This window comes from Schistocerca piceifrons, chromosome 3 (genome assembly GCF_021461385.2).
Source record: "Schistocerca piceifrons isolate TAMUIC-IGC-003096 chromosome 3, iqSchPice1.1, whole genome shotgun sequence".
NCBI classification, from domain to species: Eukaryota; Metazoa; Arthropoda; class Insecta; order Orthoptera; family Acrididae; genus Schistocerca; species Schistocerca piceifrons.
Genome location: NC_060140.1, coordinates 336,994,535 through 337,008,164, shown reverse-complemented (window position 1 = coordinate 337,008,164; position 13,630 = coordinate 336,994,535). Strand labels below are relative to the sequence as shown.

The window sequence follows — 13,630 nt, the reverse complement described above, 5'->3', positions numbered from 1 at the left end:
TTTTTTTTACATTCACTGTTCCTGCCCAGACTATTAGGAGAGAGCATATAACTTATCCCTGATACTAATTCTATCAAACTGACCACAAATATTTCTTATTTTCTGCTCTTCATACATTTTTGTACAGTTTTTTTTTAAGAATACCTTCTTTAACATTTTTATTTGTTGGCTGTTTTGTTACTTTTGTTTTCCAAGCATTTGTCTTGTAATTTACATGCTTTTTGTTCTAATCCAAACAGTAACCAAACTACTTTCCATCTTCTTCTTGTTTGTGATGGCCACAATAGTTATAGCATTCTACTGCATACTGTGATGAAAATTTTGTTGCTTATGGTTAAACTTTTCCTGTTTTTCTCCTTGTCTGAAAGTGAGCTAACAGTCATAGATTTGTGATCCATGACAATTCTGTGGCTTGGTTGCAACAGGTACTAGTAATCTGTATTGCTGAGACACTGCACAATGTTTACTTGCATTGAAAAAGACATTAGCACTGCAAAATGACTCAAAGAGCTAACATATTTGAGAAATATCTTACTCATCCATCAGACATCTAATTAGCAAGTTGAAGTGAGCATTATGGTCTTTTTTTCTTCTCATAGTAATAAGGATCAGGCAGTCACTTCCTCCTCCTCCTCCTCCTCCACCCCCCTCCCTTTTTCCTGAAAAAAAGTAATAATATGAAAGGATAATTTGACCAACCTTCTAAGTGTTTTGACTAATGTAATTCTTTGATGCCCCAGAAAATTTCTCTATTATTGTTTTTCAAAGAATGATACTGTTTGTGTAAAAAAAGTGTGTGACGGTTAAATATCTAATAAAATTTTATGTAGTGAGCGTGGTGTTTCTCCAAATTAGTCTCATCTGAGAGATAACATTTTATTGTGACTAATAAAAATCACCTTCTGATAAGTATGCACTTATTTAAGGTAAATTTGTATAGTCAGTTTTCTTTTTATTTGCAGCTTAAGGAAGTAGATGTATTTCGTCCAGAGAGTCTTTGGGATGCTGCAAAGTTGGCCTGTGGTATTTCTGCTTTAGGAATGCTACTTGTTGATCAGGTGATGTATTTTTTAAATGTAGGCTATCAATTTAATGACAAATATATGAACATTTTGTTTATTGTATCACTCTCGCGAAGAGATGATCAGAGTGCTTCTAGTCTGCAGATGTCATGCACTGGTAATGGTGGATGCTAATTATGATGTATATGATAAAGGAACAAAATTGCCTCAAGATAATTTTCTGGATATTAACATACTTTACCAATATTTTAAAGTATATTTTTCAATAAAAGTTCCAGCTCCATATTTATATTATACTGCAACCTCCAAAATTCAGTACAGTTGAAGACCAAGATCACACTTTTATTCAGAAAAGGTATCATCTTTCTTTCAACCATAATGGGAAATTGGGTGTGTTGAGGCACGTGGCTGTGGCTATAACTGTACCAATGAACTTTCTTTACTTTACAAATGTTATTTGTCAAGATGTACATTTGAAGGATATCGCCATCAGGCTTACATGTTGTGCTGTCTTGGCAATTTCATACTAACTTTTATCATTTAGGTTATATAATGAAAATATGATGTTTCCTAAACAAGAGACATATACATCTATTTTTATCAGAATATATGGGGGGAGGGAGGACAGTTAAAATTATATTCGTGACCTTTTTCCTTCAACGACGATGATGGTGGTGGCTTTTGGAGACACATCAGTGTGCTTATCATTTCCCGAAATGAATATGAAATATGCCTTTAATGAATAGAATGAAATGTACCCTCATAAGTAGTATTACAGTGGCAAAGTGTCGTGGACACACATCAGCAACTTCTCGGGAAAGCCTGAGTGTTAACAGTTTGAAGTGCTTCTACAATCCAAATCTGCAGAGAGAATTGGCTTCATGATCTTAATAAGAAAAGGAAAAATAAGAAACTATGTAGATTTAGGTGCAATGGTTCAAGTCCTCCCATTATTCATTTATTAAAGAACAGAATTACTGATGAAACTCTTAAATTATACCACTTGATTCTGTGGCCAGTGATCACTGAAAATATGTTGAATGAACACCATACTTTGTAATGAAATACACAAACTCCTTGTGTTTAGGGACAGAGTTTGGGTACACTCATTAAATTATACAATACTTAACCCTGTAGTTCTGACACCGTCTGCTGTGAACACTCCACACATTAGAAATTACTTATATTATTAGTTTAAATTTTCGTAATTGTCTGAAACTCTTGTTAGCTCTCTATCTAACAATTACGTAAAAAATTAAATTAGATACACTAAGTTTCAGTTACCATAGTTCTTTGAAAACATACAGTGGAGTGTTTAGAACACCCTGAGACAGTTCTACTGTAACAAAAATCAAAATAATACCCAGTGTCAGTTTTTTAAATTTTACAGCAGTTTCAATGTTGTCATTTTAACTGAGCCCATTGTTGTCTAATACTGCAATTTTAACTGCTTTCCAAGTGAAATAAATATCTTGTTGTCACTTTGCTTTTCGTCACTGTATGATGCAAGCTCATTTTACAGTATTTGTGCTTATGAAGAAAATGAAAGAGAATACAGAGCTCACTCGAAGAAGTCAAAACAGAAGAATTGTATGATAAATCTGATTCAGAATAGTCTGATGAGTGCGAAATGGGAACATGAAACTGATACAGAGATGGATGCTGATGACAATGAAATAAGTTTTGAAAATAACAATTTCTACTTAGGAAAGACAAATGAACAAAGAACCCTCCATGAAGAAATGTAAGAACACAACCTCAAAATTCTATCATTTATATACCAAATGCAAGAGGTGCAGCCAGAATTGTGAAATCGATATTAGAGTGCTTCCTTTTGTGTTTTGATGAAGGTATGTTCAAAAGAATACGTGTTGTACTAATGTGTGCATAAGAAGTGTTGGGCAATTTTGTCTGGAAATGAAACACTAAAGAGACACATGTGGCTGAAATTAAAACTTTTGTTATTTTACTGATTTTGACTAGTTTTTTACTGTTCTGGACTTATAAAGCTAAAAGGTCTGTAGGACACAAGTGGTTTTGAAATTGAAATATTTCACCCTTGTACTGATCCCTGTTCCAATGCATATGGTTTGATGACATTGAAACCAGGCAAGATGGAGAGAAAATAGATAAACTTCTGTGCATGCGCAGAAATTAGATGTTCAACTTTGCCTGCATTATGTCTGCTCTATATATCCCTTTTTTGGAGTATGAAAGTTTTGATGTATGCTAACAAAGTGCAATATTTAAAGCTGTGTTTTTATAGCTTGTGTTAACATATATCTTGAAAGATTTTGTCTGCCCTTTTGGTATCAAAACCAAAATGAATGTGGACTCTCAATGCAGTACTCAAACATCATTGTACATGTGAGGCACTGTAAAAGGGAGTAGAACTTGTAAATGATTTAAGAGCATTTGTAGTTAATAAAAGGAGGGTAGTAAATCTGCCATCAACCCACAAGTTGGTTTGAACACCACAGTGGCTTACTAGGCATGGTCCTGTCAGATCTGGTGTGCTGTTGTTTTCCTCAGGCCTTTAAGCTCACATATCCAGCCAGCTGTTGGAGGATGTACGGTTTAAAGTTGACTCCAAATCATTGTGCAAATTGGCATTTTTCACATCATAAATATTGCCAGAGGTGAATGAAGTTATAAGTGACAGATTAAAATCCTAGGAAGGACTAGGAGTCAAATCCAGAACCTTTGGAGTTGTAGTCTGGCACTTTAACACTGAGCTACCAAGAAACATCAAAAAGACAGTAGAGTATAAAATTATTGCTGAGTTTGAATTGAATATGTTTCAGACAAAATTACGGGACATGCAGTATAATATCAATCGTCACAAGGTGATGGTTATGACTGGAAAATATATTTATGTTGGTACAGTCACAAATTTTATACAGTGTCCTGTTTCCCTATGCAGCTTGCCTGGATTTCCACACCTCAGTTTTGACAGGATGTTAACAGTACTCTCTGTCTTAAAATTAAATGTTTCCCACAATCTTATTTCTTTTCATTTCATTCTTAATTTGCTTACAGTACATGGAATAAAATTCACAGGCAAAAGCAGTATAGTAAAGGTCCCACAGTATACCTGTTTGGGAAATATATTCAGGAATGGCTCATAAATTGAGAAGGGTGCTTATGAAGATTCAAAATAATGTTCAGACATGTTTGTTCCACACCTGGTGAAAGAGTTGTGTCATCTGGGCCATAACAGGGATGCAGAGGTACCTAGATTTTGTGTTTTGTTTTCTCTATAAGCAGACACAAGTTACTTTCAGCCATACCCCCTGGATTCTTTCACAAAGTTAAGGTGAGTGTAGTCCAACAAACCAGTTCAGTTACAGCTATAATTTCTTTATGTTTAGGAAGATAGATTAGAATTATCACCATCTTATTGTTGTTGTCTTCAGCCCAAAGACTGGGGTGGTGCAGCTCTCTGTGCTGGTCTGTCCTGTGTAAGCCTCTTCATGTGTGCATAACTAATGTAACCCTACATCCATCTGATCCTGATTACTGTAGTCTGGCCTTGGTCTCCCTCTCCAGTTTTTAGCCCCTCCCCTCACGTTTCCTGCAATTATTATTTCCTTTCATTATTATTCCTTGTGTGTCAGGGTGTGCCCTATCAAACAGTCTCTTCTTTTAGTCGAGTGCCATAATTTTTTTTCTCTCTGATTCGATTCAGAACCTCTTCATTAGTTATCCAACTACCCATGTACTCTTTATCATTCCCCTATAGACCCACATTTCAAAAACTTCTATTCTCTTCTTGTCTGGACTGTTATCACCCACATTTCACTTCTGAACAAGGCTACACTCCATATAAGTGCCATTGCCATCAGAAAAGACTTCTGATCATACTGCTTGGGGGGGGGGGGGGGGGGGGGAGGAGGAGGAGGAGGAGGAGGAGGAGGAGGAGGAGGAGGAGGAGGAGTAACAGAGTAACACCTGAAAGGACTGTGCTCACTGGCAAAATTACACTCCACAAAAGGTTTAGGCAAATTGGTCACAAATTTATATTCTTACAGGTATCAATGGAAAATGCAAAAGTGTAAACTGTGGCAGCCGGTTGATGAACATGTGATGCTACAGCACAATTTCACCATACTGATGGCAAGAATAGTAAATGGGACATGTGAACACCAGGGCATAAAGGCTTGCAAATTTAATTTCGTGTACGCAGTTGGACAGTAACTATGCCTCACAGACAGGTGCCTGAACAATATGCCAGGAAGGAAGCAGTGAACCTGCAGATGACAGAATGTGAGGATTGAGCAATCATCAGAGAGGCACTCAGAGCCCTGGATTCATCATTATCATTGATCAGACATGCAACTGGTGCTTCAGTGAACTCAAAGGACAGAAGGGGCCAGAGCCCAAGGCACCCCTTGTGCCGGCCACTGTTGACCTCTGTACTCCAAGAAGCTCGTTTGCAATGGTGTTAGGCACATTCGACCTGGAATCTGATTGAATGGAGCAGAATTGTCTTCAGTAATCAGTCCCACTTTGAACTGAGCCCCAATGGCCAGCAAAGACATGTCTGGGATGCCATTTCTTTTCATAGCAGAACCTCTTTGGTTGTCATCCATGACACCCTTGCGACACAGTGATATGTCAACCATATCCTATGCCGCATTTTGTTGCCCTTCATTGGAAGCCATCCTAGACTTACATTTCAGCTAGATACAAATTGCAGTCACATTTGGTGTTTGTGGAGAGTAAAGTAATCAGTGCCCACTACATTACACAGGCTGTTAGCCCTGTGCTGCTGCCATTTCTTAAATAGGAAGCTGATATGCTTTTCCAGCATGTGTGTCCAAATTTGGTTGCTATCAAGAATCGCTTCTCGGCTTTTGGCAAGATCAATGTGTAGATGATTATTATTTTTTTATTTTTTTAAAAAAAGGATACAGCTCTATGTCAACAGTTCAGAGCATGTACCACCACTTTATTACATACTATTATATACAGTCATATCGCCAACTATTTTAAATTTCATATCAACCCCTCTGCCACGCACAGACACACAAATATTATCATCATGAGAAAGTTTACAAGACCTACGGGTCCTAACACACAAAGGTTTAGCAATAAAGAAATTTGTCGATGTTTCTCCAACACCACGAACTTGAGACATAGTGAACATGAACGTCCGATAACCGATAACATCATGAGGAGGTATCTGCTCCAAAGACGTTGCTGTAGACTTACTAGTAGTATCAATATGAATTATTGCAACAGTTAACCAACATTGACTGACTGGATTATCAGTAACAGAGAAAGTAAAATCAAAACGACCTCCTCAAAAAACAGTCTGTCCTTTCAACACATCAACCAAAACGGACGAACTGACATTCATGTTATACTCAGTCTTTACATCCAAAGTAGACTTGTAAATCGTAGGCCTCCATCGGAAGTAGTAGTATCAATACGAATTATTGCAACAGTTAGCCAACATTGACAGACTGGATTATCGGTAACAGAGCTATTTATAGCCACTGAGTCGCCCAGACGTGCCTCACACAGAGAGCATTCCAGAGTGCCCCTGAGAGTATGTGTTTTCCTCACAACATCCACATGGAGAGCCAAATGGAGCATTATTTCACCTCAAGAATATTTTACCCAAGAGAATTCCATCATCATTAAGCCACACAGTAGTAACACAGGTCCTTGGAAAATGTAATGGCTGTAATTTTTCCTTGCTTTAAGATGTATGGATTAACTATATAGCTAGTTGTTTTGCCTAATGTTACAAGGCACTGTCAGCCAGTAATCCAAACATGCTGACGATTTTCACAGTAAAAGTTACAAGATACAAACAGTCAATAATCCAAACGTGTTGACCATTTTCATGATTTCTTAAACTTTCTTTAATTTTTCATGTTTAGTTTTTTTACATATACCTGAATATGTTCAGTCTCTCTCTCTCTCTCTCTCTCTCTCTCTCTCTCTCTCTCTCTCTCTCTCCATTCTTCTATGGAGTAGAATAGAAAGAGTAGTCAGGCAGATATGACTTTGTTTAGCATTTCAAGTGAATTTCATTTTCCATTAAATACTTTGTATCACTGGGCAGACGGTCAAATATTTTTATAGCAGAAAACCTCACCACTTTCCATGCTACTCTAAGACGAGTGATGGTAAAAAGGTATTTACAAGAAATTAGCCTGGTCTCTTTACCCACATCTTCCAGTGTGCTTGACCAGTAGTATTGCTACCTGCATTGTTCAGGCATGCAAGCCAACTGACTGTACCATGTCCGTGCTTCATGCATATTTACGCATATTAGGAGAAAGCACCTACTTTAAAAAAAATGTTTTTATTAGATACTGCAGACAAAGCATTTATGTGATTTAACACAGACCACAATAAGGTGTCTGTATACTGGAAAAGTCCATATCAATTTATATTAAACATCAGAGACATGGTGAATTTATATCCGTGAGTCCAGATATTCTGTTAAGTTGTATGAGTGGCAAATAAGCTATGCTATTACTTTACTTGCGAGTATCTGGGATTCATAATTTCCTGCTGACTTGTGCCAGTAATCTGCTCTATAATTTTGCGCTAGATCTTTCATCTCTAGAGAGTGATGCATAGTTTTATGGAAATTGTTTGTGCTTCTTGAATGTGGTTGAAACTCAAACAGTTCAACCTAAGTTCACTAGTTCACTTCATGTTTAACAACAAATGCCATTGAGGAGAATATGTATTGGCATGCAATGAATGTTAGGTCCATAAAGAGGGTTCAACAAGCTGCTTGGTTATCATTTTTACAAAATATCCTTTTTGCATTGCAGCAGAAGATTATTAGAATTAGATGAAAGTGTGCAAAGGATACTAGAAATCCCATCTCGAGATCAACACAGAAAGACACTTGAAGTGCAGGCAGGCATAACTAAACTTCTTGGTTAACTTGTTCATGTGCTGGTGCCATGTCCATTTATGATCCATCTAGATGCCTAGGATCTTCACACTCGGATCATCATCCAGCCTGTGGGCATTGATCTCTACTTCTGATACCTGCAAGTCATGCATGCTAAGTTCCACACTACTGACCGCTCATCTGCGGCCATCTCTTTAGATAGAAACGGTTCTCTCTATGCTCCTACTTTTGCTTCCTCGGCCTTCTACTCCCTGGCCACTCCCTGGGAGGAGGGCCAGGTCCCACTATTACTTGGTTTGTTCCAGGACAGATAGGGAAATTTTCACTGCTACCAAACTACTCTTTCTTTTTAGAACACATTGAAGATAAGTTTGGTGAAGCTGACTCCCTTAGCAAGATGGGATCTGGTTCCCTACTGTCAATCAGTCAGCTTCCCTTTGTGCTTGTGAGTGCTTAGGAGACATCCCAGTGAGCATTACTCCTCACCAGTCCTTAAATATAGCTCAGGGAATTATTTTCCACAGTGACCTCCTCCTTCAATCTGATGAACTTGGGACTAATCTGGCATGGCGTAGCATTTATTTAATCCTAAGGACAGTTGTGTTTATACCAATACTTTCATCCTAGCTCAAGGGGATGCCCTTCTGGAAAAAGCTAAGTTATGTGTTACTATTGCAGTGTGAAGACCAATCTCCAACCACCCTTGCACTGTTTCTGGTGTCTCCATTTTGCTCACATTTCTTCATGATGTGATGTGACTCCTATTTGTGGTGACTGTGTGGGGAGTCCTTGCATCACACTGCCCAAGTGCATGAACTGGTCTGGCCCGCATTCTCTTTGGTTGCCAGATTGTCCCAGCTTTAAAAAGGAAAGGAAGATTCAGGAATTCCGAAAATTCTTGATCATCTGTCCTACTTTCAGGTCTGACAGAAATTTGACCATCTCCACTGGCATCTCTAACTTCTACCTTTGCTTATGTTGCATCCTTTCCTCTTCGGGTTTCCTCTTTACCCCCACCATGTCCCCCTTCCTTTTCTTCTCCCATGCAGTTCCCAATCCCTCTGTTCACGGACCTGCTCCTTCTTCTCGGCTGGAGAAGAAACCATCTTTTCTGGCACCTGCCAGGACAGGGCTCCCTCTAGGAGCCCACATCTTCAGGGTCTCCAGGACAAAAAACCTTTTACTTCGAGCCAGACGTGTGACGTACTCTTCCCAGTAGCGAGAAAGTGTCATTACTGCAGTTTTGAAACTGCGTAAACAGTCTCTTTAGATGGAGAGCTATTGTCCAATCACTTTAACCGATGCCCTCTCCAAGTTACTTGAATGTATGGTGAGTCAAAAGCTGTATTGGATCTTTGGGCATTTTGGCTTTGACCCAGTATGGTTTTCACTGAGGCCATTCTACTGCAGATAATTTAGTCCACCTGCCATCTGCTATCCGAACGGCTTATGTCTGTAGTCTTCTTTGATCTGGATAAAACTTATGATACCACATGGTGCCACCAAATCCTTGCCACCTTTCTTGAATGGGACCTCTATGGCCTGCCCCCCCCCCCCCCTTTCCAATTTTATCTAGAACTTTCTCTCCTGTCACACTTTTCAGGTACACTTTGGGGCCTCCCATACCACCTCCCATCAGCAAGAGGATGGGGTTCTGCAGCAGCATCATGTTTTGAGTGTCCTTTTATTTTTAGTGGCTATCAGTGGTCTGGTGGCAGCTATGAGACCTACTGTGTCCCTGTATTTGTATGCTAACAACTTGCATTTATTTTCGTTTGTCCACTATGGGCATTAGTGAATGCAGACTGAAGGGAGTAATACACAGAGTGCAATCTTGGGCTCTTATTCATGGCTTCTAATTTTTGGCTGCCAAGACTTGCGTTATGCACTTCTGTCATTTCCGTATAGCGCATCCCCAGCCAGATATCGGTTGCACTTCAGTGCTCTTCGATGCCTCAGCAATAGCACCTGGGTCATGAACACAGCACTCTGCTATGGCTCTACAAATCATTGGCCCAGTCCCATCATTATTGTGGGGTGAATGGCAACTGGTTTCTTTTGAGGTAGCCCTGTGATCAGACTCCTAGTGGAGGCAGAGGTTCCACCGCTGCGGGTTCTGCGCCAACAACAGTTGATTGCTCATGTATTACGCATCTGATGCTCCCCAGATTACCCAAACTGCCCTCCTGCAGTGGCAGCCCAGGTCTGGGATAAGATCGCTGTCTGCATCCTGTCTCTTGTTTTCAGAACTCCAGCTCTCCTCTCTTCCACCTCTTCTCCGGGCCCAGTCACGTACACCTCCAAGGTGCATCTCCCATCCACGGCTCTGTCTTGACCTATCACGATGTCTGCCTGAGTCCCTCCAGTGGCCAATTCTTCTCCCTTCTCGGTGTGTTTCAGCACTCTGAAGTAGTCTATACTGATGGCTTGTAGGTTACCGGTCACACTGGCTTTGCTTATGTTAACACTTCTTGCCGGATGGTTGTGGTGTTCTCACTGCGGTGTTATTCAGTATCACACATGCCCTTGAGCGTATCTGTTCCTGCACTGGTGAGTCCTTCCTCAATGTAACAACTCCTTGAGCTGTTTACTGGCTCTTGATCCTGAATATCCAGGATTCCCTCTTTGTCCTCAAACAATGTGGATGCTCAGTGGTCTTTGCCTGGACCCTGGGTAATTTTGGGATCCCAAGGAATGAACTTGCTGACAGGCTGCCAAATTGGCTAACAGCAAGCCCCCTCTTGAGATCGGCGTGCTAGCTCCAGATCTTTGATCAGTATTATCCCATCAAATTCTAAGTAAATGAGACCACGAATTTGTGGAGGTCTTCCACAGAGACCTATCGCAAGGACCCTCATTGTCCTTTGCTGGCTGCACATTGACCATACTGACTGATGATCATGACGTCTGTCACAAGGATCTGCCTCACTGTTGTTGTGGTGCCCATTTGACAGTTGTCCACACATTCCTAACCTAGCCATGGCTGACCTGGTTTTATGGTTTTGCAGACCTGGTTTTACAATTTATTCATGAAGGGGGTTTCTATCACTCTTTCCAAGGGAGGGCGCCTGAGGTTTTAAAGTGCTTGAGTGGCATGCCTTTTGCCATGTAATTGAAATGCGGACCAGCCAGCCCCACATGTTTGATGTACATTTTGAAATTCTATTATTATTATTGAATGTTTAGATGATGGGAATTTTATCTCATGGTTATCGTCATTATTTACCACTTCAAATGAAGCTTTTTAAAAAAAAAAAAAAAAAAAAAAAAAAAAAAAAAAAAAAAAAAGTTTACTTATCCTATAAAGATTAGTAATAACTTCTATGTTGTACACACTGAAACCAATCAATCAATAAATCATGAATTGATTATTTTTCTCATTTTTATTTTTACAGTTTTTTATAAGGATATTTGTAGCACATTTCATTTTGTGTGTGATGAGGCATCTTGTAATTATGTTAATAAGCTTGAGTCATTGTGTGTTTGGACCCTAATTTTAAATAAAGATATGTATTTATATTATGGCTTTGTTTTTTTTTATTTTTAATCATAGCTGAATAGATATTAATCATGTGATTTCAAACATGTACAGGAAAGTGATAGAAGAGTCAAAATCGCTTTCTTCCATGGTCTTTTAATTAAGTACATGTTTTTGCAGCATAACTTCAAAATATTTAGTAGAATTTGCAGATTAATGGCTCTCGTGTCCAAATTTGTTAATACATGTAAAATAAGTTGACATTTGACAAGTATCTAATAATAGCAATTTGCTTTTTTGTTTGTACAGGCCACAGCCAGTGATGGACGCGTTGTCGACAGAGCCAGGGCTTGGTGTTCCAGCATTGGTGTACCATACTTCAGATTCAGTCCACAACTATCTGAAGATATATCAATGGATGAAAAAAGTAATGAGAAGTTGATGAATATGTTATGGGAAGCAAAGGCCTATATGCACTCTAATAGAGAGACAGTTAGAAAATTAGCAAAATTCATTGATCCAGAATGAAATGTGGTTCTCCAGCATCTAGAATATTAAACAGCCACAAAACTTACCAAAAGAAGCAAAGGCCTTATCCTACGTAATAGTGAAGAAGTCGAAGTTAATATTATGTTACAGGTGTTACGTGCAGACATAATTAAAGCTTTGTATAATAAATGTGATCATATGTGCTTCCCTGTTACGCGTTTTTAGTTTGCTTACTATGTTACAGGTTTTACCTGAACCAATATTAATCATGTCAGTATATGAACAATTATTATATCTAAACAATAAAAAGATATACATGTTGAAATATTTTGAATTTTAAGAATTATTATTTTTTAATTTATGTAGGTGAATTAAGTATTTCAGTCATGTGAGAATTGGTTTTTAAAAAGCTTCGTTCTGTGAATATTTCTCTTTAAATGGTATGTGCAAATGCAAGTTGTTAATGAGTACTACAGTATTAGTGTTTTTACTCTGATTCCTGATGTTGAACATTTCTCATTACTGTCTCATTATCATTTAAAGTTGTGTGAAAACCCAAAAATTTAGGCTTAGCACAGAAATGTGTATCTATAGACAGAAAGCAGGAACAACTGCTTCCCTTTGGAGTCTCCTGCAGTTTTCCCGCCAAATGAGATGGTTGTATTACAAAGAAATTAAATCTGTAGTTTGGAGAACTGGGATTCACATTCCCATCTGGCTATGAAACTTTACATTCTCTGTGGTCTTCCTAAATGATATTAGGTGAATGTTTGGATGTTTTCTTGTGCAGGAAATGGATGCTGCTCCATCCCCCCCCCCCCCCCAACTGAACTAACATGTTACCTACAGTAACCTTGTACTTGGCGAGACAATTCTAACTTTTATTTTCTTCAGCGGTGTCCACATCTTTTCTATAATTGTCCATAAATGAAACAAGTATGTATGGTTTACTCTCTTTATTATTGAATATTCTTCAGGCTTGAGTTACTATTTTCTTAGTCCAAACACAAATGTCATATTCTCGACATGGTGGAAAATCTTTCCTCTCAGCATTACTGTAGATACACATATCAAAAGCTTAGCATCACCCCAGTTCCCAGAACTCCTGGAGATAGACATTGACTGTGGATATTGTATCACAGACACAATCCCTTTGACTGTTGAGAGATGTCACTAAACCCGTCCAAAGGTGAAAACAACCATGCATGAGCAGTGCCTATTGGACAGAGGGGTCTGACAGCCGATCAGTTCCAGTCATTCCACTAGGAAGGAGGTACGTGGCTCGTGTTGTCTGTAGTTCAACCATGCCTATACGTCCAGTACTATGGTTAGATCACGTCTGCATTGTTACTTTGTGCCAGGAAGGGTTCTCAATAAGGAAAGTGTCCAGGCGTCTCGGAGTGAACCAAAGCGATGTTGCTCGGACATGGAGGAGATACAGAGAGACAGGAACTGTCAATGACATTCCTCGCTCAGGCCGCCCAAGGGCTACTACTGCAGTGGATGACCGCTACCTACGGATTATGGCTTGGAGGGACCCCGACAGCAGACACCACCATGTTGAATAATGCTTTTTGTGCAGCCACAGGATGTCATGTTATGACAAATTGTGTGCAATAGGCTGCATGATGTGCAACTTCACTCCCAATGTCCATGGTGAGGTCCATCTTTGCAACCACGACACTATGCAGCGCAGTACAGATGGGCCCAACAACATGCTGAATGGACCGCTCAGGACTGGCATCAAGTTCTCTT

The 13,630-nt window shown here is 39.3% G+C and overlaps 1 protein-coding gene across 1 annotated transcript in view; it reads left to right on the top strand.

Moving 5' to 3' along the window:
• The window catches only part of LOC124787783 (85/88 kDa calcium-independent phospholipase A2-like), a 178,575-nt gene extending 166,398 nt beyond the window's left edge, over window positions 1-12,177 (top strand). The window contains exons 11-12 of the mRNA XM_047254684.1: window positions 963-1,058; window positions 11,696-12,177. Coding sequence (XP_047110640.1) covers window positions 963-1,058; window positions 11,696-11,914 — 315 coding nt within the window. The 3' untranslated portion in view covers window positions 11,915-12,177. The remainder of the gene's footprint in view (window positions 1-962; window positions 1,059-11,695) is intronic.
• Window positions 12,178-13,630: the final 1,453 nt, after the last annotated feature.